This window comes from Bison bison, unplaced genomic scaffold, assembly GCF_000754665.1.
Source record: "Bison bison bison isolate TAMUID 2011002044 unplaced genomic scaffold, Bison_UMD1.0 scf7180017864500, whole genome shotgun sequence".
Lineage (NCBI taxonomy): Eukaryota > Metazoa > Chordata > Mammalia > Artiodactyla > Bovidae > Bison > Bison bison.
The window spans coordinates 5,746,341-5,768,301 of NW_011495059.1; the positions used below are offsets into that span (position 1 = coordinate 5,746,341).

General features: G+C 53.2%; 1 protein-coding gene across 1 annotated transcript in view; it reads left to right on the forward strand.

The window, feature by feature from the left end:
- KIAA1755 (KIAA1755 ortholog) overlaps positions 1–21,640 on the forward strand; it is a 38,734-nt gene extending 17,094 nt beyond the window's left edge. Inside the window, exons 4-15 of the mRNA XM_010829243.1 lie at positions 22–1,260; positions 1,741–1,938; positions 4,816–4,939; positions 7,801–7,894; positions 8,939–9,025; positions 10,108–10,224; positions 12,395–12,493; positions 13,360–13,508; positions 15,236–15,374; positions 16,610–16,732; positions 17,362–17,580; positions 20,379–21,640. Coding sequence (XP_010827545.1) covers positions 22–1,260; positions 1,741–1,938; positions 4,816–4,939; positions 7,801–7,894; positions 8,939–9,025; positions 10,108–10,224; positions 12,395–12,493; positions 13,360–13,508; positions 15,236–15,374; positions 16,610–16,732; positions 17,362–17,580; positions 20,379–21,080 — 3,290 coding nt within the window. The 3' untranslated portion in view covers positions 21,081–21,640. The remainder of the gene's footprint in view (positions 1–21; positions 1,261–1,740; positions 1,939–4,815; positions 4,940–7,800; positions 7,895–8,938; positions 9,026–10,107; positions 10,225–12,394; positions 12,494–13,359; positions 13,509–15,235; positions 15,375–16,609; positions 16,733–17,361; positions 17,581–20,378) is intronic.
- The last annotated feature ends 321 nt before the right edge of the window (positions 21,641–21,961 follow it).

Here is a 21,961-nt window from a genome sequence, read left to right on the forward strand (position 1 = left end):
ATCCCCTCTTACTACGCCAAGGTGACTTCTACCTCCAAGTCGAGCCCCGGGAGGAGCAGTCCGTCTGCCTCACGATCAAGTGCCTCTCTGTGGACCTCCGCACAGTGGACACGAAGCCTGTCCCTGAGTCATCCTATCCTTTACTTTTCACCCAAGCCTGGCTGGAGGCCATCAACAGTGACTCTGAGGGCAGTCCCCTACACAACTGCCTGGTAGCTTCAGAAGATGGCACGGCCCCTGTGCCCTGGACCAAGATAACCAGCCCAGAGTTTGTGGATGACAGACCCCCAGCAGTGCATCTCCTCTCCCCAGCCTGGGAGTCCCTTCAGTTAGAGGCACTGGATTTGAGCAGCTCTCAAGAGCTGCACCAGGCCAGGTGCCCAGACAGGCAGGTGCTGCTTGTCCAGAGTTTGGGCAAGGGCAGGACACACAGGAACAAGTACCCAGGACTCATCAAGGTGGAGCAAGCTGGACCTGGGGAGGTGGGCTTCAGGGTGGACAGTGTGGCCAGCCAGGACCTGGAGGGAGAGTATGTGGCTCTTCTGGACTTTTCCCAAGAGAGCAGAGAAGGGTCTCCCAGTAAGGAGGTGGCGACGCCCAGTGGGTGTCCTTTGGGGACACCAGAAGAGCTATCTGGAACTAAGGAAATCCCTTTCTCTCAAAGGATGCTTCCTCTGTCAGGGGCCAATGGAGAGCCTTCCTTGGAAAAATGGGCTTGTGAGAAGCCTGAAAGCTTGGGGGAGAAACCCTGTGTTTGGGGCTTGGGGAGAAATGCTAATGATAAAGTCCCTACCCAAGACTCAGAACACCAGCCCCGAGAGCCATACCTCAGCATCTTTGTAAACCCACTGCATTGTGCATCTGGCCTCGGGACAGGTGGCTCAGAAGAGCCACCCGCCTCCAAGACCCAGGGCATTCAGGGAAACTCAGAGAACGTGGTCCAGCTCAAGCCAGGACCAAAACAAGCATCCTCTCCCCGGCTCTGCCCAGCTTCTCCTCTTGCTGCTCCAGCCTCCAAAACCAAGATGGAAGAGAGGATCAAACAGGGCAATGGGAGACTTGCCAAACCTGTGACCAAGGCTGGTCGAAACACTTCCTCTTCCGGGTCGCCCACTCCTGGGCTCAAATTCTCATTCTTAAAGGGGCAGAGGCAAGCCCCTGCGGCCCCAGAGAAAGCCTCACTCCAGCATGATGGGCCCTGGAAAGTCTTGTGTTCACTCTACTCACCCAAACCCAACCGAGCCAAGTGCTTAGGGAAAGGTAAGATGCCTGCATGCTCAGCTGGAGAGGGCAACTGTTCTCTAGATGTGATCAGGTGACAAGGTGGTGTAGGATGTCAGGGACGAGATTCATCTGGGCTGGGTCCATCTCAGGGGCTTAGAGCATGGGGTGGCATGTCAAGAAGCTTAAGGTCTCTTGAGCCTGTAATTGAGCAAGATTCTGTGGTTGTGTTGAGACAGCCTGAGTCTATACCCCAGTTTGGCCATAAACTGTCTGGGTGACCATGATCAATGACTTAACCTCTGTAAGGCCAGGTCTCCCTGTCTGTGCAGTGAGGATCTCGTCTGCCTCCTCGAGTTGTTTTGCGGTTCAAAGACAACACCAATAGTAAGGAGCTCAGCACAATGCCTGCCACATAGGAGATCGATATTGTAAGCGCTTATCGTTAGGCAGAATGTGAGAAAACATTTTCCCTGGGAAAATCCATCTTCTGCAATATTCTTTGTTGTTTATCCGCAGCTGGAACAACTCAGACCGAAACATCTGGCCTAGACGCTGACTCAGACCCAGTGACTGAGGAAAAGGCTGACTTCCCAGAAGCTTCTGCCGGCCCTCCAGAAAAAAGCCCCGCTCTGGACGAGGAGCCCCCAGGGCTTGAGCCCAGGATTGGGGCCCTGAGCGTGGAGATATTCCATTCCAGGATAGCATGCCTGCCAGGTCCTCAGGGGCTGTAGGGGCGAGTGGAGGTGAAGGGGAGGGAGCGGTGGGGGTGGGGATGGAGTGGCTGAGAATCTTCAGATGTTGGTGGGTGTGGGGGAGCAGGGAAGGTCCTAGATGCCTGTGTTCTGGACCAGGCCTCCCTGGGACTCAGATTCTTCATCTTTCCAATGAAGGAGGTTAAAGCAATTTCTAGGTATTCATTCATCCATCTATCCATTCCTCCCTCCCTCCCTCCATCCATCCATTTGTCTTACTTCCAGTGAGACTATCAAGGTGAATGTCTTACGTCAGGTTCCCTAGAAGCAAAGCTTAAGACAGGGATCCTTGGGGTAGTGATTTATTTTCCTGAAGGTTGTTTTCAGGGGAAGGGGAGTGAGGGAGGCAGGGCAAGGCAGGGGAGAAGCTAAGCCAGGATGTGACCTGATTCCCTGAGGGTGGGGCAGCTCTGGAGCATGAATTACATCACAGAGATTGTTCTATCTTAAGGTTCAGGGGCTGACCTGTGTACACCTGCATCTGTGAGTCATCAGCAGCAGGCTGATCCTGGATGAGGATGCAAGTGAACCCGTGACCCAGTTCAGCGGAGGGGAATTCTTCAGACAAGGGGACATCTCTGGGCCAATTTACAGCCTGTAACTACAGCCTCTGGGGGATGAGTGCTCTGACCTGATAACGGGGGTCTGATTGGGGTGTCAACGTCACCCAGTACTGAGAGTGTTATCACTCTTGTTTAGCATTTTTTCATCTTTGCAATAAAGATTTACTGAGCACCTACTGTGCGTCAGACCCTGGGCTTAGCGCTGAGGCTTCAGCAGAGAACCAAGCCTGCTCTCAGGAAGCATATTCTGGGAGTAAATTCAACAGGTTATTACAGTAGGTTATTATAATTCACAGTAAAATGTGACTCTGTGGCATTACAGGGGACTTTGGGAGGCGCGATGAGGCACCTGGGCTGCTTGGGGTAGAGGAGAGGTCAGGCAAGACTTCCTGAAGGAAGTAACGTGAAACTCAGTCCTGTAGTATGAGTAGGTGTTATCTGTGTAAAACGGTGGGGATGGTGTTCCAGGCACAGAGAACAGCATGTGCAGAGTTCTCCAAGCAAGAGAAACCACTGTGCTTTCTGGGAACTGACTGTCCTGCAAGTCTGTTTTATTTCATAGACATCTAAATTTCTGCGGACGTATCCGGGGGGACACTGATCTGTCATTTTGTTTTGTTTTCCTTTTTAAAAATATTTACTTATTTATTTGGCTGCCTCGAGTCTTCGTTCTGGCATGTGGGTTCTTTGTTGTGCGCGACTCTCTAGCTGCAGCATGTGGGCTCAGTAGTTGCAGTGCTGGGGCTTAGTTGCCCGTGGGATGTGGGATCTTAGTTCCCCAACCAGGGATCGAGCCCCTGTCCCCTGCATTGGAAGGCGGATTCTTAACCATTGGACCACCAGGGCAGTCCCTGCTCTGTCACTTTAAAACTCCTGGAGGACATTGTCTGTCTTCTTGGTCATCTTTGTTGAAGCTCAGGCTGTTTGTTCCTATATTGGTGCTAAGTTGCTTCAGTCGTGTCTGACTCTTTGCGACCCCATGGACTGCAGCCTGCCAGGCCCCTCCATCCATGGAATTCTCCAGGCAAGAATACTGGAGTGGGTTGCCATGCCCTCCTCCAGGGGATCTTCCCTACCTAGGGATTGAACCTGCGTCTCTTATGTTTCCTGCATTGGCAGGTGGGTTCTTTACCACTAGCACCATCTAGGAAGCCCCGCCCCCATGTTAATTGTTCACAAAGTCTCACGATCCTTCTGTGTTCTAGATGGTTGCACCCGTGTGTTAGGCAACACGTGCGAAGGTGGTTAAGTTTGTTGAAGGCTTCATGAGCTACAAAGGGTCTCCCACACTTCCACACTGCGGAGGGGGTTGTACCTGCACGGAGTCGACAGTGCTCACTGAAGGGTGGCCTTGAGTGAGGTGACTCTGGGGGTCAGGGCTGTGAGTCCAGAGTGCAGGACAGGCCCAGTTTCCAGTGGCCAGGGCCTCTTTCCCCCTGCTAGACTTTCCCTTCCCCACAGTGTAGACAGACTGTGCTGACCCCCTGGGCCTCAGACTCTTGACCCTTGTGGGGAGCATGGGGCACACTGTCTGGATTCCTGGAACAGGAAATAGTCTGTGGAGAAATCATGGTTAGATGTCTGCAAGAATAAATAGTGGGACTTCCCTTGCGGTCCAAACTCTGCGTGCAGGGGGCACTGGTTCAATCCCTGGTCAGGGAAGATCCCGTATGCCGCGTGGTATGGCCAAAAAAAAAAAAAGAGTAAATAGTGACCTGTCAGCTGTGGAATGCACACTCACTACATGGGGGCTGAGATGAGGACAGAGATAATGGCTATTACAACAACTGCTGTTTATGAGGCCCTTGCCCTGTGTTAAATGTTTCTCAGGAACTGTTTCATTTAGTCTTTGAAATAGCCTAATTCGCTCACTATTGTATTCTCCCCATTTAACAGATGAGGAAACAGGCTCAGAGACACACTGACTTGTCTAAGGACACAGAACAAGTCAGTGCAGAACTGGGACTTCAGTTCCTGTCTGTGTGATCCCAAAGCTCATTCTGTGAGCTCTGTTCTGCCCAAGGTGCCCAGGGCAAGGGGTGCCCAGAGAAGGGTGAGGCTGCCTCCGCATGGAGGATGGTTTTGGGGATGACTTTTCTGAAGAAGTAGTTTTTGAACTGGGTCTTGAGGGATGAATGGGAGTTCAGATGGAGAAGAGAAAGGGCATTCCAGACAGAGGGACTAGTACAGGCAAAGCCTAGAGGCCACAGAGTAGGTTCCTATAGAAGGGGCTCCACCAAAGTGCTCACTGCTCATGTGTGTGCTTTCTCTTCCAGGCGGTCGGGACAGGGCGGGGCGGCCCCTGCTCCTGGTGTCGACCACCAAGGGCCCCTGGGAGGCGCCGTGGTGCACGGCCTCGGAGGTCACCAAGCTGTTTTCTTACCTGTGCACCATCCCCAGGTAAGGGGCTGGGCCAGCCTGACCACCCCATGCCCCCTCGGCCCCTCAGCCCAGAGCCCAGCACCAGGTACCATATGAAGAGACATCACATCCTCTTGGTCCTGAGCCAGATGATGGGAAGAAAGCAGGACAGACCAAAAAAGCAGGATAGTCCCTGACACGGGGGCGTTCCCAGGCTGGTGGGGGAGATGGATGGTATGCAAGGAACCAGCCACGGACCAGCAGCTCTCGGGAGTGTTAGTGTGGTGAAGAAAACAGGGATATCGTAGATCAGTGCGGTTCTCAAACTCAACAGGCATCGGAACCATCTGGAGGGCTGTTAAAACAGATGGTTGGGCCCCACCTCCAGAGTTTCTGGTTCAGTTGACTGGTCTGCATACGACCTGACGATGTGTATTTCTAACAAGTTTCCTGGTGATACTGATGTGGGTGGGCTGCAAACACATTTTGAGAGCCTCCGTTGTAAAAGGAAGGGCGAGGGGCGGTTAGTTTCAATTGAGAAATCAGGGAAGTCTTCCCTGAGGAAGTGATACTTGAGTTGGTGATGTACAGGGAAGCCTGGCATGCTGCAGTCCACAGGGTCGCAAAGAGACAGACTGAGCGACTGAACTGAACTGATCTGAATTATAAATATTTGTTGAACAAATGAAGGAAAGGGTGAATGGGTGAAGGAATGAATAAGCGAGAGAGCAAAAGAATGAGTGAGTGATGAGGCTCACTCATCACTGATGATGAGTGATGACCAGGCTTATTTCTACCACCGCCCCTTCCCTCTACCTCCCATAAGACTTCAGGTTGGACTGCCTGGGGAAGAGATTCCATCTTTCCTCTGAGTCGCAGTGCCCAGGCAGAGGTGGGCTGGGGAGGGACTCGGGGGACCCTTTGGAACCTCCTCCTCCAACTCCACCCCATGGGAGCCAACACTGCCACCTGCTGGCCACTGAGATTTTTCTACCCTTTGTCCAAAGAGGAGTGGTTTTTCCCGTCTGAAGGGGAGGTGGAATCCACCCCCGCCCCCTACCAATCTGCTGTGTGACCTGGGAGTGGTTACTTTGCCTCTCTGAAATGCCCCCTGAAAAAGGGAGATGACCAAGTGGGCTGTGAGGACCAAGCATGATCACAAAAAGGGAAGTGAGGTGCAGTGTGAACTGCGCATTTGTTGTTTTTCAGTCGCTCAGTCATGTCCGAGTCTTTTCGACCCCATGGACTGCAGCACGCCAGGCTTCCCTGTCCTTCACCATCTCCCGGAATTTGCTCAAATTCATGTCCATTGAGTTGGTGATGCCATCCAACCATCCCATCCTCTGTCATCCCCTTCTCCTGTCTTCAACCTTTCCCAGTACCAAGGTATTTTCTAATGAGTCAGCTCTTCGCATCAGGTGGCCAGAGCACTGGAGCTTCAGCTTCAGCATCAGTGCTTCTAGTGAATATTCAGGACTGATTTCCTTTAGGGTTGCACCTGGGGATTTCCTTTAGCACTGCGCATGGGGTTCTCATATGCTGGGCTTGCCTCTTCATTCCTGTTGTGAACCACCATTGCTGGGCACCTGCCCTGAGACAGGCTTCATACTGGGTCGTGCTGGGGACCCCGATCCTCCTATATTGGGCCTTGACTTCTATGGGTGTCCAGGCTGGCAGTGGAGGCAGGGGTGGAAATGAACTTCTCTCCCAGTATGGGCACAGCCAGAAGCAGGTGAGGACCTGAAGTCAGAGCCCTGGCCTCACCTCCAAGAGCCTCCTCTCACTGTGTGCTATGTCACTGCCCAGCACCTCAGTTTCCCCTCTCACGACAGTGATAACAGCAGACATTGACATCCCTGTTTCTAATCCATCAGTCCTCATCACAGCCCCCGGAAGCCTACACTATCATTAGCCCCATTTACAGCTGGGAAACTGACTTCTAGAGAGGTGAAACAACATGCCCAGGTGACTGCCACAGCTCCACATCTCACACTGGCCACCTCTGGCTTTGGTCTGTGACTTGGGTGGTTGTAAGACTTGAAGGCAGTTGGGGGTTACTTTCCCAGTCTGATCGAATGGCCAGGGTAATTGGAACCACAGACTGCCTGGCTCCACCCCCTACCCACTGGACACATTTCTTGGAGGACAAGCAGGGGTGGAAGTGAAGCATCCTTACTGACAATTGAAACTGTTTGGAAAATCCCAAGGTAATCACTGAAAAGTACCCTGTGAACCGGTGAGGATGTTTGGGCTGCAAGTAACAAACTCCAACTCAAAATGTCTTATCTGATACGGAAATGTAGCAGTCTTTGTCTCTGCCTTATAGCTCTTTGTAAGAACATTTTAAAGGAGAAAATGTCTTTCCCAGAAGTCTCCAAGAAACATCTTCTCACATCTCATTGGCCAGAAAATGTCACATGGTCCCTATCTAAACCAATCATTGGCCAGGGGAATTGGGTCAGCTGTTGGCCTCAACCAATCAGAATCCAGGCCCTGGGGGCGGAAGGGATGTGGTTATAGGAAGAAAGTTGGATTCTTGAACAAAATGAGCCTTCTCCCCCAACAAAAGGGGTGAATGAAGGTTGGGTGACTCACCTACTGCAACTGGGATAGTAGCATATAGTTTATGATTATTAGGGTGTCTGAGAGAGCTGTGTGAGGTACTGTAGGAGGCCTGAAGAGGGAGCAATACGCTCTGCCTGGAGAAGAATCATGGAGGGCTCTCTGGAAGTGGTGTGTGTTGGGGGCTTGGGGAGGCACTGGAAATTTGTCTTGTAGGATGAAGAGTGCAGTAGTACCCAGGTTTTTGGCAGCCAGTTTCCCTCACCTTCCACTGGGTCCTTCCCCTTCGAGGGCCTGATTCAACCAATAAGACTGCCAATTCTGTTTACCACCCACAGGCCTGAAGATAAAACTAAGGGGTTGGCAGTTGTGATTGATGCTAGGAAACAGCCCCCACATCCCGGTCTGGTCAGTGCCCTGCAGGCCACCCAGGTGAGTGGAAGTGGACAGCCTCAGCCTACCAAGTTTTAGAAGCACTGGAGGCCTTTGGATATTCACAGATCCTGGGGATGCTCAGAGCTAGGACTGGGACCCCAGGCAGGGAACCTTAGTTGCAGATAATAGAAACCCCAGCCCAGGGGATTTCCCTGGTGGTCCAGTGGGTAAGACTCTGTATTTCCACTGCAGGGGGCTTGGGTTCGTTTCCTGTTTGGGGAACTAAGATCCCACATGCTGTGCAGCAAAAGAAACCCCAACCCAAACATGCTTAAAGACAAAGGTCATTGGTTGATGTGACTCAGTCTGGAAATTAAATCCAGCCTCAAGTATGACTTGATTTGGGGGCTCAGATATTGTCCCCAGGATCTGGTTTCTCTCCCCATTTCTGGCTCCATTCCTCCGGGAGAGTGCCATTATCAGCCAGGACCCACTCTTTTGGCTGTGCGGTCCCCACCGTCTCTAATTTCATATGATCTGTCATTTAAATCCAAAAGAAAAGAGCAATTCTTTTCCCAGAAGTCCCAGCAAAAGCTTTCTTGAGGACCTTCTTAGCCCCCGTTGGCTCAGGTGTCCATCCATCAGTCAACCTCTGTGGTCAGGGGACTGTGGCACACTGATTGGCTGAGGTTTAGCTCACGTAAATCTCACCAACTGAGAATGGGGCAGGGAAGAGATTCATAACTCACCAGTACAGGCAGCAGCATAAACGGAAGCTTGGGATAAGCTCACCTTGTGGTCTGACTTCCACCCCATCTCCTCCTACTTCTCCCTTTCTGGATGGGGAAACTGAGACCCAGAGGGGGCGGGGCACCCAGAAAGTCTGCAACCCAGCTTGAACCTGCTGTTCCCTTGACTTCCGATGACTCCCAATAAATCATTTGACTCATCCTCCAAATAAGGATCCCAGGCCTCCCTTCCATGTGGATCCCAGGCATGCGGAACCCTTACCCTGTCCCCATGGCCCATTTGCCCGCATCTTAGAGGGGAAGCTCGGTGAGGGCCTAGGCAGATCAGCTCTGAAGTGGTTCTCTCTGACAGGCGCTGGTCCCAGCCTCCATCCGTGCCATGCTTTTCCTGGGGGAGAAGGAGGCAGCTCTCCAGCTGGAGGCACTACCTGACATCCAGGTAAGGGGAAGGCAGCATTGGTTGAGGTGCAGAGGAGTTGGGCTTGCGCTGAGCTGGGGTGAAGAATGGTGGCCCTGGAATAACAGAGTGCAAGTCAATTAGATATGAGGCCTGGATGCTACAAGGCTCCTGCCCAGCCCCCATGGTGTGCAAGTGTGCTCAGTCACGTCTGATTCTTTGCGACCTCATGGACTGTAGCCTGTCAGGCTCCTCTGTCCATGGAATTCTCCAGGTGAGAATACTGGAGTGGGTTGCCATTTCCTCCTCCAGGGGATCTTCCCGACCCAGGGATTGAATCTGTGTGCCCTGCATTGGTAGGCAGAATCTTTACCACTCAACCACCAGGGGTGCCTACAGATTTCTTGGGGAATCACTAGTTCCCCAAGTACTGATTAAGTGGTTCTGGGTTGGGCCTGGGATTCTGCATTCTAGCATGTTCCTAAAGTGCTGCTGGGACTGCTGGTCCGTGGAGCACACTTGAAAAACCAGGGATGAAAAATGGGCTCCAGAACCCCACAGAATTCTCCCCATCCCACACTTAGGTATGTGGAGCTGTTTGTACTATAAACCTCAAGCTTCACTACCTGGGAAAAACAGTCAGCTAGTCCCTGCTCCACATCTTAGTGGGTACCGTTAGGATTTGGCGACTTTTCTCAACATCCCCAAGAACATCTCCATGGGTCTCCAGAAAATGGTACAGGACTGCAGAGGAGTTGCACGACAAGGGTCAGCTTTAATCGGTTTGTGTGATTGCCTGGACAACTGTGCTGGAAAGAGCCCAGCTCAGAGGGAAGGAGTGCCGTGATCGATTAATGATGTCTGCCTCCATCACAGGCTAGGAGAGTGGCAGTATGAGCGCTGTTTATTTGCTATTCCTTACACAGGGTCTGGCTCTCAACTTTGATTTATCAGAGTTTCCAGAGAAAATTCTTTGCCCAGAAAGCAACTCTTAAAGCCAGGGACAGTCTTACCCATGGGAGGTGGAGAAATGCTGGGGCATGGATCTGGGCAGGACCTTCTCAGACATTGGTCTCTACATTGAGTTCCCTTGTCAGAATGACTTTTTTTTTTTTGGTCTGCAGGTAGAGGTGCTGACCTCACTGAAGGCCCTGAGCCACCATGTGGACCCCAGCCAGCTCCCTACAGCCCTGGAAGGCCCCTTCCCCTACTGTCATGGCGAGTGGGTGCAATTCTTCCAGGTGTCTATCATCACAGCCTTCACCCCACGCCCTCATCCCTTCTCTTTCCCCATTCTCTATCCCATTCCATGGATCCACCTGAGCTTATCTGGTTCAAAAACAGTCATTCAACAAACACTGATAATGAGGGTGGAGAGTGGAGTGAAGAAGAGCTCAGGCTCTGGGGCCCGAAGGCCTGGCTCCCACCCCCAGCTCTGCTGTGTGACCTTGGGGAAGTTATACGCCTTCTCTGAGCCTTTTTCCTCAATGACAGAATGGGGGTTAAGAAGACTACCTCCTCCTGGGGCTAGTGTGAGACTTGAGTTAAGGTGGGTAAAGAGCTTAGAAGAAAGGGTGTCTGCCACATGCTAAGAGTAATGTGAGTGTTACCCACAAATACATTTACAGGCATCTGCTTTGTGGACACACAAATCTCGGGGAACTCGGGGTCTGGTGGGGGAGGCAGGCGTGCTCCCTCCTGTAAGAGAGAGGAAGTAAGGAAGCTTCCAAAGGGTCTGCTGCTTTCCCATGTGACCTCAGTCCCTACTCACCCCAACCCTGCAAGGGGGCATCTCATGCCTGGTTTAGCACATGAGGACGCACAGGATGGGCACGACTTCTGCAGCAACACAAAGGTGCTTATGGGCTTAAGCCACTCAAGGACCAGTGCTGAGAGCCGGCCCTGGGCTTTCTCTAGCCCAGGGCAGCTCGATTTCAGCACTGTTCCTACTTGGAGCTGGATAATTCATGTTGGGGGTGAGCTGTTTGCACACTGTCACACGATTAGTACCAGCCCTGGACCCTACCCACTCTGACGATAACTTCCTCCAAATGATGACAACCAAAAATGTCTCCAGACATCTCCCTGTGTCCCCTGGCGTGGGAGACCAGCCCCACAGAGACCCACCGGTCTCTAGTCTCACATGGCCGTTTGCTTGCTTGCTTTTGGCCTACGCTCTTCTTTTTAATTGGATCTATTTTCAAACAGACTGTACGTTCAAAATTCAGTTAGTACAGAAGGGTATAAACTGAAAAATCTCTTACCCTACTCGTCCCACAGGCTCCCAGTTCCCCTCTCCAGAGATCTCCAGTTCTTCTAGGGGCTTTTAAACTATATTTTTGCTTTAATGCCTTCCCTTTAAATTGAATCTTACCTATAGATCCAGCCTATAGAGGCTTCCCTGGTCCTTCAAATTGTAAAGAATCTGCCTGCAGTGCAGGAGACCTGGGTTCGATCACTGGGTCAGGAAGATCCCCTAGAGAAGGGAATGGCAGCCCACTTCAGTATTCTTGCCTGGAGAATCCCAAAGAGAGAGGAGCCTGGTGGGCTACAGTCCATGGGGTCGCAAAGAGTTGTACACAACTGAGCAATTAGCATTTTCACTTTCATAAAGCTAATAATGAAGATGATTAAGGATGCTATTCTAAGTGCCTGGAACAAATAAACCCATTTAGTCTTCACACAAGCTCTAAGGCAGGAACTACTGTGCTCCCATTTTATAGAGGCAGTGGAGGCACAGAGAGGTTAAGAAACTTGCCCAAGGCCTCACAGCTAGCAAGTGGTAAAGCCAGGCTGAAGTGGGACCCAGAGAGGATGGCCTCCAACCCTGCCATCTCACCCCTCCTACCGTTCCCTCCCCCACCATATCCCCAGTGGCCTGGGAGTAGGTCAGACCTGTCCTCTGTCTTTTCCCCTCTCATTTCCATCATGAGTGGTTCTCAAACTGTGGTCCCTGGACCAGTAGCATCAGCCTCACCTGGGGACCTGTTAGAAATGCACACTCTCATGACCCACTGCAGAGAAACTAAACCAGAAATTTGGGAGGAGGGCTCAACAGCCTGGATTTTTAAAAAAATAATTCTCTTGATATGGACCATTTTAAGATTCTTTATTGAATTTGTTATAGTATTTCTTCTATTTTACGTTCCGGTTTTTTGGCCAAGAGGCATGTAGAATCTTAGCTCCCCGACCAAGGATCAGACAGACCTGCATCTCCTGCATTGGAAGGTGAAGTCTTAACCACTGGCCAACCAGGGAAGTCCTGCAGCCTGGATTTTAACTGGCTTTCCAGGCGATTCTGATGCAGCTAACGTTTGAGAACCACCAGCCTGCATGTCCTCCTGGTGGGTGGAGGGGAGCGGCGTCCTCTTCGCAGGCTGACACCCCCACTCTGGGCCTCCTGTCCTGCAGAAGCTGGATCCTTTCCTCGTTGACCTTCGCCAGGCCTCCTGCCTGCTAAAGGCTTCCATCAAAGAGTTTGAGAAGGGTGAGCCCCCTGGAGGGGTGCAGGTGAGCCAGGCGCCAGAAGTGGGGAAACCACAACACACCCCCGATTCCATGGACTAAGGGCTCAGTGAAGGGCCCTTAGTTTTCATTCATTCATTCAGCTGATGTTTATTGGACAGTTAATATGTGTCACGCCCTGGAGACCCAGCCTGGGGTCCCTGCCTTCATGGGGCTCATGGTGCAGTGTGAGAGGTCATTAAAAAAAAAAAGTAGACAGAAATGGACATGTCACTACAAGTAATGCTAAAGGCTATGAAAGTAAGATTGAGAATAATGGGGAAGAAGGGTATTGAAGCTGAGCCTTGAAGGATGAGATGGAACCCTGGGAACAGGAACAGGACTGTGCTCCAGGTAGAGGGCAATCATGTTCAAAGGCCCTGAGGCGGGGCTGTGCTTGGTATATTTGAGCAAGGAGGCCAGTGTGGAACAAAGTAAGGGAAAGGGAGGAGACCTTCTGGGTCCACAGCTGTATTAGGGAGAAGCTGGGTTGGGATTTGATTCTAAATGGGAAGGGAAGCTGCTGGAGAGTTCTAAGCAGCAGTGGGATGATCATATGGGCCCTTTGAGATCTATCTGGTTGCCATACAGAGAACAGACTGCAGGGGGAGCCAGGGTGCTATGGGGAAATCAGCAGAGCCCTGGGATGGGTGTCCCAGTAAGAGATGATGGTGCTTGGACCAGTGAGGTTGCCATGGTGATGAGAGGAAGGTTGGTTTGAAGAGATGTTTTAGAGATAGAAAGGATGGACTTTCCGTAAGACCTTGAATGCCCAACTGGGGGAGTCAGATAGGATCAGGGTGTGGGGAGCCCTGGAAGGTTATAGAAGGAGAGTGGGAATTGAGCCTCAGGCTACTTCCCTACCCTGGCAGGAGGCCTCCAGGTGTCTGAGCAAGTCCAAGGAGCTGATGGAGGCAGTGCTAAGGGACCCAGGCCTGATGAGCCTCCAGCGGGAAGGCGGAGCCACCCTGGCCAGGCTGAGACAGGAGGGTAGCAGGCTGAACTTCAACCCGGACGTCAGGTACAGGCACCAGGCTTTTCCTCCCCAACCACATTATGTTCCCTGGGCTGGGACTCAGAGCTGGGGCCACTTTGCTGAGGGGTCACATAGGGTGGGCTCCGAGGATGTACAGAATAGGGTGTTTGTAGTGCCCATATTCCAAGCTGAGGCTTGTACCTCGGCAAGTCCTTTCTCTGTGGTCTTCCTAAGCCCAGGCATTGGAGGACAAGCTCCCCCTGCTTCCGGTCACCATCATAGACCAAGCACTATCTCTGACCTAAACCCTGGGATGAGTGCCTTCAAGAGCTTGTCTCTTATTCCTCATAAGATTACATGAGGCCTGCCTCCTCCTATTTGGCTGATGGATGCTGAGGCTGAGAGAAGGGAAGTAAGAGCCAGGCCACATGAGCACTAACCCCCGAACTGCCCTGCCTGCCCTGGCAGGGCCCTGAGAGAACTTCACGGTGTGTTAAGGTCTCAGAACCAGAGAGCAAACTGCACATTCCTAGAAAGTACCAATTTTCTTAAAGTTAGGGATGGGGTGGGGTGCAAATCAGCAATTAAATCAGCCAGCAATTGTAAAAATTTTGTCTCTGTTAGAACGAGCACAATTACAAAGTTTGCATAAGCTTCCAAGAACGTTTTGTTTATTTAACCAACCTCAAACAGCACTTAGTATGAGCACAGCATTGTTCTAAGGGCCTCGAGAATGTTAACGTGTTTAATTCCCACCCACACAGTGTATCCTAGTACCGTCCTTATTTTACAGTGGAAGAGCCTGGAGCTCGGAGAGAGGATAAATGACTTGCCCAAGGTCACACAGCCAGGACATGAACCCAGGCAGCCTGGCCCAGAATCTTGAACACACCACCCTGAGCTGTGCCCACAGACAGATTCATGCAGATGCGAGCGCTGGGCAGCGGCTCCTGGAGGTGGAGTCATCTCCCTGCCCCTCACATGGCCTGGTGGGGCTGGCACTGCCTTTCCCAGCACGCCCCTGCCCGCCTGGTTGGGCTCCGGGGCCTCTTTGGTTTGCCATAGGCCCGTCCAGATCGCTGGCCACCAGAAGCTCCACCAGGGGGCGCTGTGGTCCCATGTGAGCCACTCCGCGCGTTGGTTCTGCAGCTCCTGCCTGTCCCCAACTTCCTCCCTCCCTTTGCCAGACTGCCTGGCATTTTCCATCCTGTTCACTCACCCGGGGCGCTCACCCATTCCCTGGAAGGGTAGTGACCCGTGGGAACCTGCGGTCAGATGAGGCTCCCTCCAGGAGAACAGACTCTCCTTCCCTCTCCTCTTTTACCTTTTCCTTCCAAAGGATCGCTAGGGCAGAGGAGGGCGCAACCACCTTGTGAGGTGGGTTCTGTTACCCTACTTGTTATAGCTGAAGAAACAGAGTCCAGAAAGGGTGAGGAATTTGCATAAGCTCCTCTTACTGGAAGGTAGCAGGCCTGGGGTGTGAACTCAGATCTGTCCACCTCGGTTCCTACCTTCCTAGGGAAAAACAGGGTCATTTGGTTTCCCTCTGTGGCCTCTGGTCCTCCCAGTCGCACAGAAGGCCGAGGCTGAGGCCCAGAGAGGTGTGGGGACCCGCCCCAGGTCACACAGCAAGTCAGCAGCTGAAGCACCCAGGCCAAGGCCACAGAGTTGGAGGGAGTTAGGGAGGCAGGTCTATGCTGGGCAGGAGTGCAGGGAGTGGGGGGCAAGGGATCAACATCTTGGGTTTTCGCTCACCCTCTGTGGCCTCCCAGGAGCCATCTGGCAGAAGCTGCCGCCCTGTACAGCCTTGTGGATGAGCAGCTGCACGTCCTGGCCACTGTGTCCAACCACCTCCTGAGAAGGCTGGAGCTCCGTGTCCGTCTGGGCCGCCTGGAAGCTGCCATCCACCAGGTGAGAGTGGGGAAGGAGGAGGCTGGCCCAGGAACCTGAGGGTGGAGGTGGGGCTCCTGCCGCTCCAGGCCCCGCCCCAGCCAGGTGCTTTGCTCTGGTATAAAGATACCAGGTTGGCACTTCTTGGAGAGCCAGGTAGGGGTTCTTGGAGCATACAACGTGCACTCCGTAAGTGTGCTTGGTGACTGAGGACATAACTCAAGACACTGCGTTTTTTATATACGTATATAATTTTGTATATTTATTTATTTCTGGCTGTGTTAGGTCTTCATTGCTGCGTGGGTTTTTCTCTAGTTGCGGTGAGCGGGAGCTACTCTCTAGTTACGATGCACAGGCGTCTCGCGACAGTGGCTTCTCTTGTTGCTGGCTCTAGGTTTGCCGGGCTCAGTAGCTGCAGCTCCTGGGCTCTAAAGCACAGGCTCATTAGTTGTCGTGCACAGGCTTCGTTGCTCCGAAGCACGTGGGATCTTCCCCAACCAGGGATCAAACCTGTGTCTCCTGCATTGGCAGGCAGGTTCTTTACCGGTGAGCCATCAGGGAAGCCCCCCAGAAGCTGCATTTCTTAAATACCAGCTTTGTCCCAAGCCCTGGGCTGGAGCCTTTGCGACCATCACCACTTTTCAGCCTCATCCCTGACCAGCAACACAGGGAAGACTTTAGGATTTCGCCTACTCACTGATGAGGAAACGGGGTCTGGGAGACGTTATGTCACCTGCCCTTGTCGCACACCTGGGGGTCTGATCCTGGAGCCCACACCGGGCACCATCCTGTCCAACTGCCAGTGCCTAGAGCCACCACCTCCCTGCATGCTCGGGGTCGTGGAGCACAGGGTGCCCGGAGCCAGACGGCCTGGTTTCCAGTACCGGTTCCAGCACTTACTAGTGGTGTGATCTAGACAAGGTGCTTAACTATTCAGTGCCTAGATTTCCTCATCTGTTAAATGGGGGATGAAATTAGTGGCCACACGGGGCTTTGTGAGGATAAAGTAGGTGAGTATGTGCCCTTTAAGACACCCCGGAATACGAAGAGGACTCGTGGGATCGAGAGCCATTTTACCCCATCTGTCCCTCATTGAATCCTCATGTCGCCAGAATCGAGGGCGGGGGGTTTCAGGCCAGGTCAGTGGGCCCCCAAATGACTGAGGACAAGACCTCAGCCTCTCACGAAATCGGGAGGCTGGCCAAGGGATATTTCCTCAGCAGTCCCTCACATCCAAACCTCCCTCCCTGCTCCAGGTCAGCCACTGGATGGAGCAGGAAGGAAGCCGGTGCCTGCAAGTGCTGACCCCCAAGGACGGAAGCTTGGACACAGTGGAGAAAGCCCACGCAGAGTTTGAGGACTTCTTCCTTCAGGCTGCGGTGCGTTCCTGAGACTGAGGGACAGGATGGGAGCAGATGGAGAGGACCAGAGCAGGGTGGGGGTGGCACTGCTGGGAAAAGTTGCGAAGGTGGGGAAGTACTAGAAAGCTGCTCAAGACAGTGAGGGAAGAAGCTTGGATCACAAAGGGCTCGGCTTAGATATTGTCTCTTCCAGGAAGCTTTCCCTGACTACCAAGTCCAAAGATGACCGATCTCAGAATCCCTGACGGATTTCTTAAAATACAGATTCCAGAGTCCTACTCTAGCCCTACTGAATCAGCCTGGGAGGTGGGGGAGTCTGCCTTCTGATGTGCTGGGCCCTGGGGCCCAGGGCAATTCAGCCCCTGTTTTAACCCCCAGGGAACTTCCAGGGCAGTTTTTTTTTTTTTTTTTGGAGGGTGGGTTGGAGGGGCAATAGGGGAAATAGTCAGAAGGGGAACCCCGTGAGAAGCCTCTAACTCAGACTCTGGAGTCAGGGAATTTTTCCAGAAGGTGACACTAAGTAGAGTCTCAGTGGGCAAAGTGAACCCTGGATTCCCATTTTATAGATGAGGAAGCTGAGACTCAGGAAGTCTCATATCTTGGTAGAGAGGCTGGAGCTGAGTGGATACCCTCCCCTCCCCACTCAGGCCCAATACCGCCGCGGCCTGGAGCTGTGCAAGCAGGCGGCCCAGCTGGCAGCAGCAGCCAGGGCTGGGGAGGCAGGAGGGACCAAGCTCCCGGAGCTGGCAGCCTTTGCCTTCACCCAGCGGGCCTTCCAGGCGAAGCTGACCCACTTCTACATGGCGGCCGAGCGGCAACGCACAGACCTGGAGACGCTGCTCCACCTGCACCACTTCTGCAAGAAGGTGAGCCTTCCAGCCTAGGCCTCCCACCCCTGCCCCCAGCGCCTGGGAGGAAGGGTGGGCAGGAGTGGCAAGGCGCAGTGCTAGGCTCTCTTCATTCCACAGTCATTTCCATAGCAAAGAGAGTTAGCTGCATTTTCTGAAAGGGAAGCAAGGTTTGCAAGATGAAGTTACCCCCCCTAAACCAGGTCCGGCTGATCTCTGAACCCGGTTTGTCCCACTACACAGGAGCCTCCCCGGGACACGAACTCTCAGAGGACCCTCGGAAAACATCTGCTTCTTAAGTGATGGGTTCAGGGGCATGTTGTTGTCGTTCAGTTGCTCAGTCGTGTCAGACTCTTTGTGACCTCATGGACTGCAGCACGCCAGGCTTCCCTGTCCTTCACCATCTCCCAGAGTTTGCTCAAACTCATGTCCATCGAGTCGGTGATGCCATCCAACCAGCTCATCCTCTACGCCCCCTTGTCCTCCTGCCCTCGATCTTTCCCAGCATCAGGGTCTTTTCCAGTCAGTCGGCTCTTTGCATCAGGTGGTCAAAGTATTGGAGCTTCAGCTTCAGCATCAGTCCTTCCAATGAATATTCAGGGTTGATTTCCTTTAGCATTGACTGGTTTGATTTCCTTACTATCCAAGGGACTCTCAAAAGTCTTCTCCAGCACCACAGTTCAAAGACATCAATTCTTCAGCGTTCAGCCTTCTTTATGGTCCAACTCTCACATCTATACATGACTACTGGAAAAACCATAGCTTTGACTATCTGGACCTTTGTCGGCAAACTGATGTCTCTGCTTTTTAATATGCTGTCTAGGTTTGTCATTGCTTTTTGGAGCCTGGGGATTTCTGAGAATCTGAGCAAAGTCATAGACTTTCCCTCCACATGTAGACCTTTGCAGGCAACTTCATGGGGTGAGAACCAGGCTGAGAACCTTGATCTAGTCCCACCTCTCTGTTGCAGAGCTGGGGCAACAGGAGGAAGAGGGGTAATGCCTCGTGGGTTAAGGGTATCTGGAAGCTTCTCTCCTCTGTTTACTAAATTTAGCCAGTTTCATCCCCATCAACCTTCTCTGGAGAAAGCAAGCTAGCTCCAGCACTGAGGCCTTTGCACTGGCTGTTCTCTCAGGCTGGAAAACTTTTCCCCTTGACGGGCTGGCTCCTTGCCTTTGGTAAGTCTCAGCTCATATGTCCCTTCCTCACAGAGGTCCTGCCTGAGCCCGCAGCTCCTGCCCCACCCACCACATTCTCTCTCATCACCCTGTGCTGATGACTTCATGGGGCTCTTTGCAATCAGCTTATCCTGTGGCTCCATCACCTGCTCGCCTCTCCCTTATCTGTCACTGTGAGCTGGGCTCCTCCAGCAGGGACCAGGTCCGACTGGGTCCTGGTTCTATCACGGTGCCCAGGGCAGGGTCAGCACCCAGAGGAGGCTCAGTAATTGGTCGCGTGAATGGAGGAAGAGTGAGGAGTCTGGTGTAGGGAGAAGGGCTGGGGGGGCGTGCAGGAGCCCAGAGTCTTTCGGAGGTCGTACAAGACAGGAGGGGATGGCCTTAACCTTCATTCCCACCTGGCCTGTCTCTCAGCATTCAGCCTGGGTGTTCAGCCCCGTTCTCCTCTCCGGCTTTGAATTTTAATCCGCACAATAAGCAGTGGGGCAAGATGGTTTCTGAGGTGCTGTCCACCTCTGTCTGGCTTGGCCTGGAATATCTGGTCCCAGACAGACAGACAGCCGGACGGCTCAGTGCTGGGCTCAGCCCCAGATGGAGAGTGTGCGGGCGGCAGCTTTGGCACTAAATAATAATAACACGATTGTACCGCTAAGGGAGATTTATGGAGCCCTTTCCCAGCCATGAGCTCAGTGTGCTTCCGCGAATATGAAGCCATTTATCTACAGACAAGTTCCTTTAATCCGCGGAAGGATGGTCTCCTCGGAGAAAATGGTTCTTCAGTCCCCACCGCCTAACGACTCGCTGTCGGCTTCTAAATTAATGGAGAGAAAGATTATGTTTTTCACGAGCTGCTGGAAATGTGTTGGCTCTTTGCGGCCTGCAGACATTTTGTGGGTGACGTGGGGGCAGGCAGAATCCCCAAAGAGGGCCTGACCAGAGTGAAGGGGCTTCCAGGCCAGGTCTGGCTGACAGTCTCCCCATGGAACTGCAAGGGTGTGGCCCCACCTGGGCCAGTTTCTCCTGTTCAAGGAGGTGCTTGCAAGATACCCTCTTGAGGCGGGACAGTTGAGTTCAAATCCCAGCTTCTCCCTGACCTGAGGCAAGTGACTTCACGTCTCTGAGCCTCAGTTTCCTCCTCTGTAAAATGGGCCACTGGTTCAGTGAGATCCTACATGAGATGCACAGAGGCTGGCAGACGGTCAGTGGTTCAATCAATATTAGCCAGTCTCCTCCCTCAGCACCACTTATAAGGGGTTCATACCCTCCGAGAATCCACATTATTCAGCTCCCCAATTTTCATGATTAGTTACCACAACCTCCACTTTACGTAGGGGGAATCTGAGCCCTAGAGAGGGTTGAGTCCTTATTGGTCCCTAAGTCTGGAAGACTGTGCCTAAAGATCTCAAGGGTGATGGGGATTGTTTCTGGTGGGTCCTTGGGGAAGAAAGAGGAATATTGTTATCAGCAGCAGCAGCAGAGAGAACCACAGCCATGCTGGGTGGGGAGGGGCCTAACATGGATTGGGCATTTTTATTAATTCTCTCTAGCTAGATTCATTATTGAAGCCTCCTCTCTGCTCAGAGGGAGTACATCCCTATCCTCACGGAAACCCCACCTCCCTCTTTTCTTGTCTCCCAGGTGACCTGGTTCCACATGGACTGTCAGGACCTGATGGCCCAGCTCAGGCTGGGCAAGGCCCAGAGGACCAGCCCTGGGGACCAGCGCCGTCTCCACCACTACCTGCAGCGCCTGGCATCCGAGTTTCCTGCCGAGAAGCTCACAGCCATGGGGCTGCAGGTGGCCTCGCTGAGCCGGGAAGGCCTGGGCCGGGACCTGTGGGAGGAGGCCCAGGCGAGACACGAGGACATCCAGATGCTCCTGAAGAAGGCGCTAGCCCACTGTCCGTGCCCAGCAGGTTCCCCGGCCCACCCCACGTGCCCGGAACTCAGGGGGGCGGCCGCCAAGGACCAGGGCCTGAATGGGGAAGTCACTTCCAAGGGCAGATGGGACCTGCCCCTCCAGGACTCACTGGGTTCAGATCGTTCGCCCAAATCCCGTTGGCCTCCTTGGGCCCCCAGGCGCGGACAGAACAGAAATCTCCAAGCGGCCCCTCCGACCCAGGAAGCTGGCCAGGCTGTTGAGGCTGATGAAGGCAGAACCCCCCATGGGCCCTTGGACCCCGCTCCTGAGCGTTTCCTCACCACCCTCTTCTCCTGGCAGCGACTCCCCAGGCAGACTCAGATCTCCCAGCCTGCTGGGGACAGCTTCTCCTCAGAGGGGACAGGCTCACAGACGTCTCTGGAGGACTCGCCCCACACAAGTCCCCCTGCTTCCCTCTAGCTGGGAGTTCCCGTCAATCATCAGACTCCTGAGGGCGGAGTGCGGGGAGTGCTTGGGGTGGAGCCCAGCAACAGATGGGGAGCCCAGGATGATCCCTCAGAACGTAGCTACTGAGTTTGGCCCGTGCTTGCAGGATGAGAACCCGGCACCTGCTCCTGGCCCCAGGTAGCTCCGGGAAGCCCGACTCACATTCAGAATAATGAGAGCGCAGGGCAGGGCAGGACATGGGGAAGTGTGGCATTGGCTCCAAAACCCCAGAGACTCGTCGTGGAAAAGAGCTGATGGTACATACCTTTCCAGAGGTCTCTGACTTAGACGGGCCAGATGCCTACCTGGAGTTCTGGGGTGTGCCAGCTTCCTCTTGGAACACGAGGGGCAGAGCTGCCCTCATGATGGAACCCAGGGTGGGGAGATTGGGGAGTGGTTTCTTGTCTTAGGGGCCCACAAGGAAACAAACCCTACACAAGGATTCGAGTGCACATTTCTTTGGCTTTGATCCCAGGAACTACTGGCAAAGGAGCAGGGGGAGTGAGTCTGGGAAGGGAATAAAGGGTGTGCTGTCAAGGGAATTATCGCATGTAATTTATTCGCTGGTACCGCTGGCCTCAAGCAAAGAGAATCACCTGCTGGAGGCCAGTTAGTGCACAAAAGAGGGGTAGGGAGGTGGACTGTCTGCCGCGTCTCTGTCACTTGGCTCCTCCAACCGATATGAACATCAGTCTGAAGTTCAAGGAACCCCAGAGAGGACCCCTTCCTTCTCCTGTATCTCTGTCTTCTTCCCCTCCCCAGCACAGGTCCTCAGACCCTACCGTCCGCTCTCCCCACCCTAAGCCCCACCTCTCTCTAGGCACAGCCTCTGGTGTCCAGTGCCATCAGGTTTT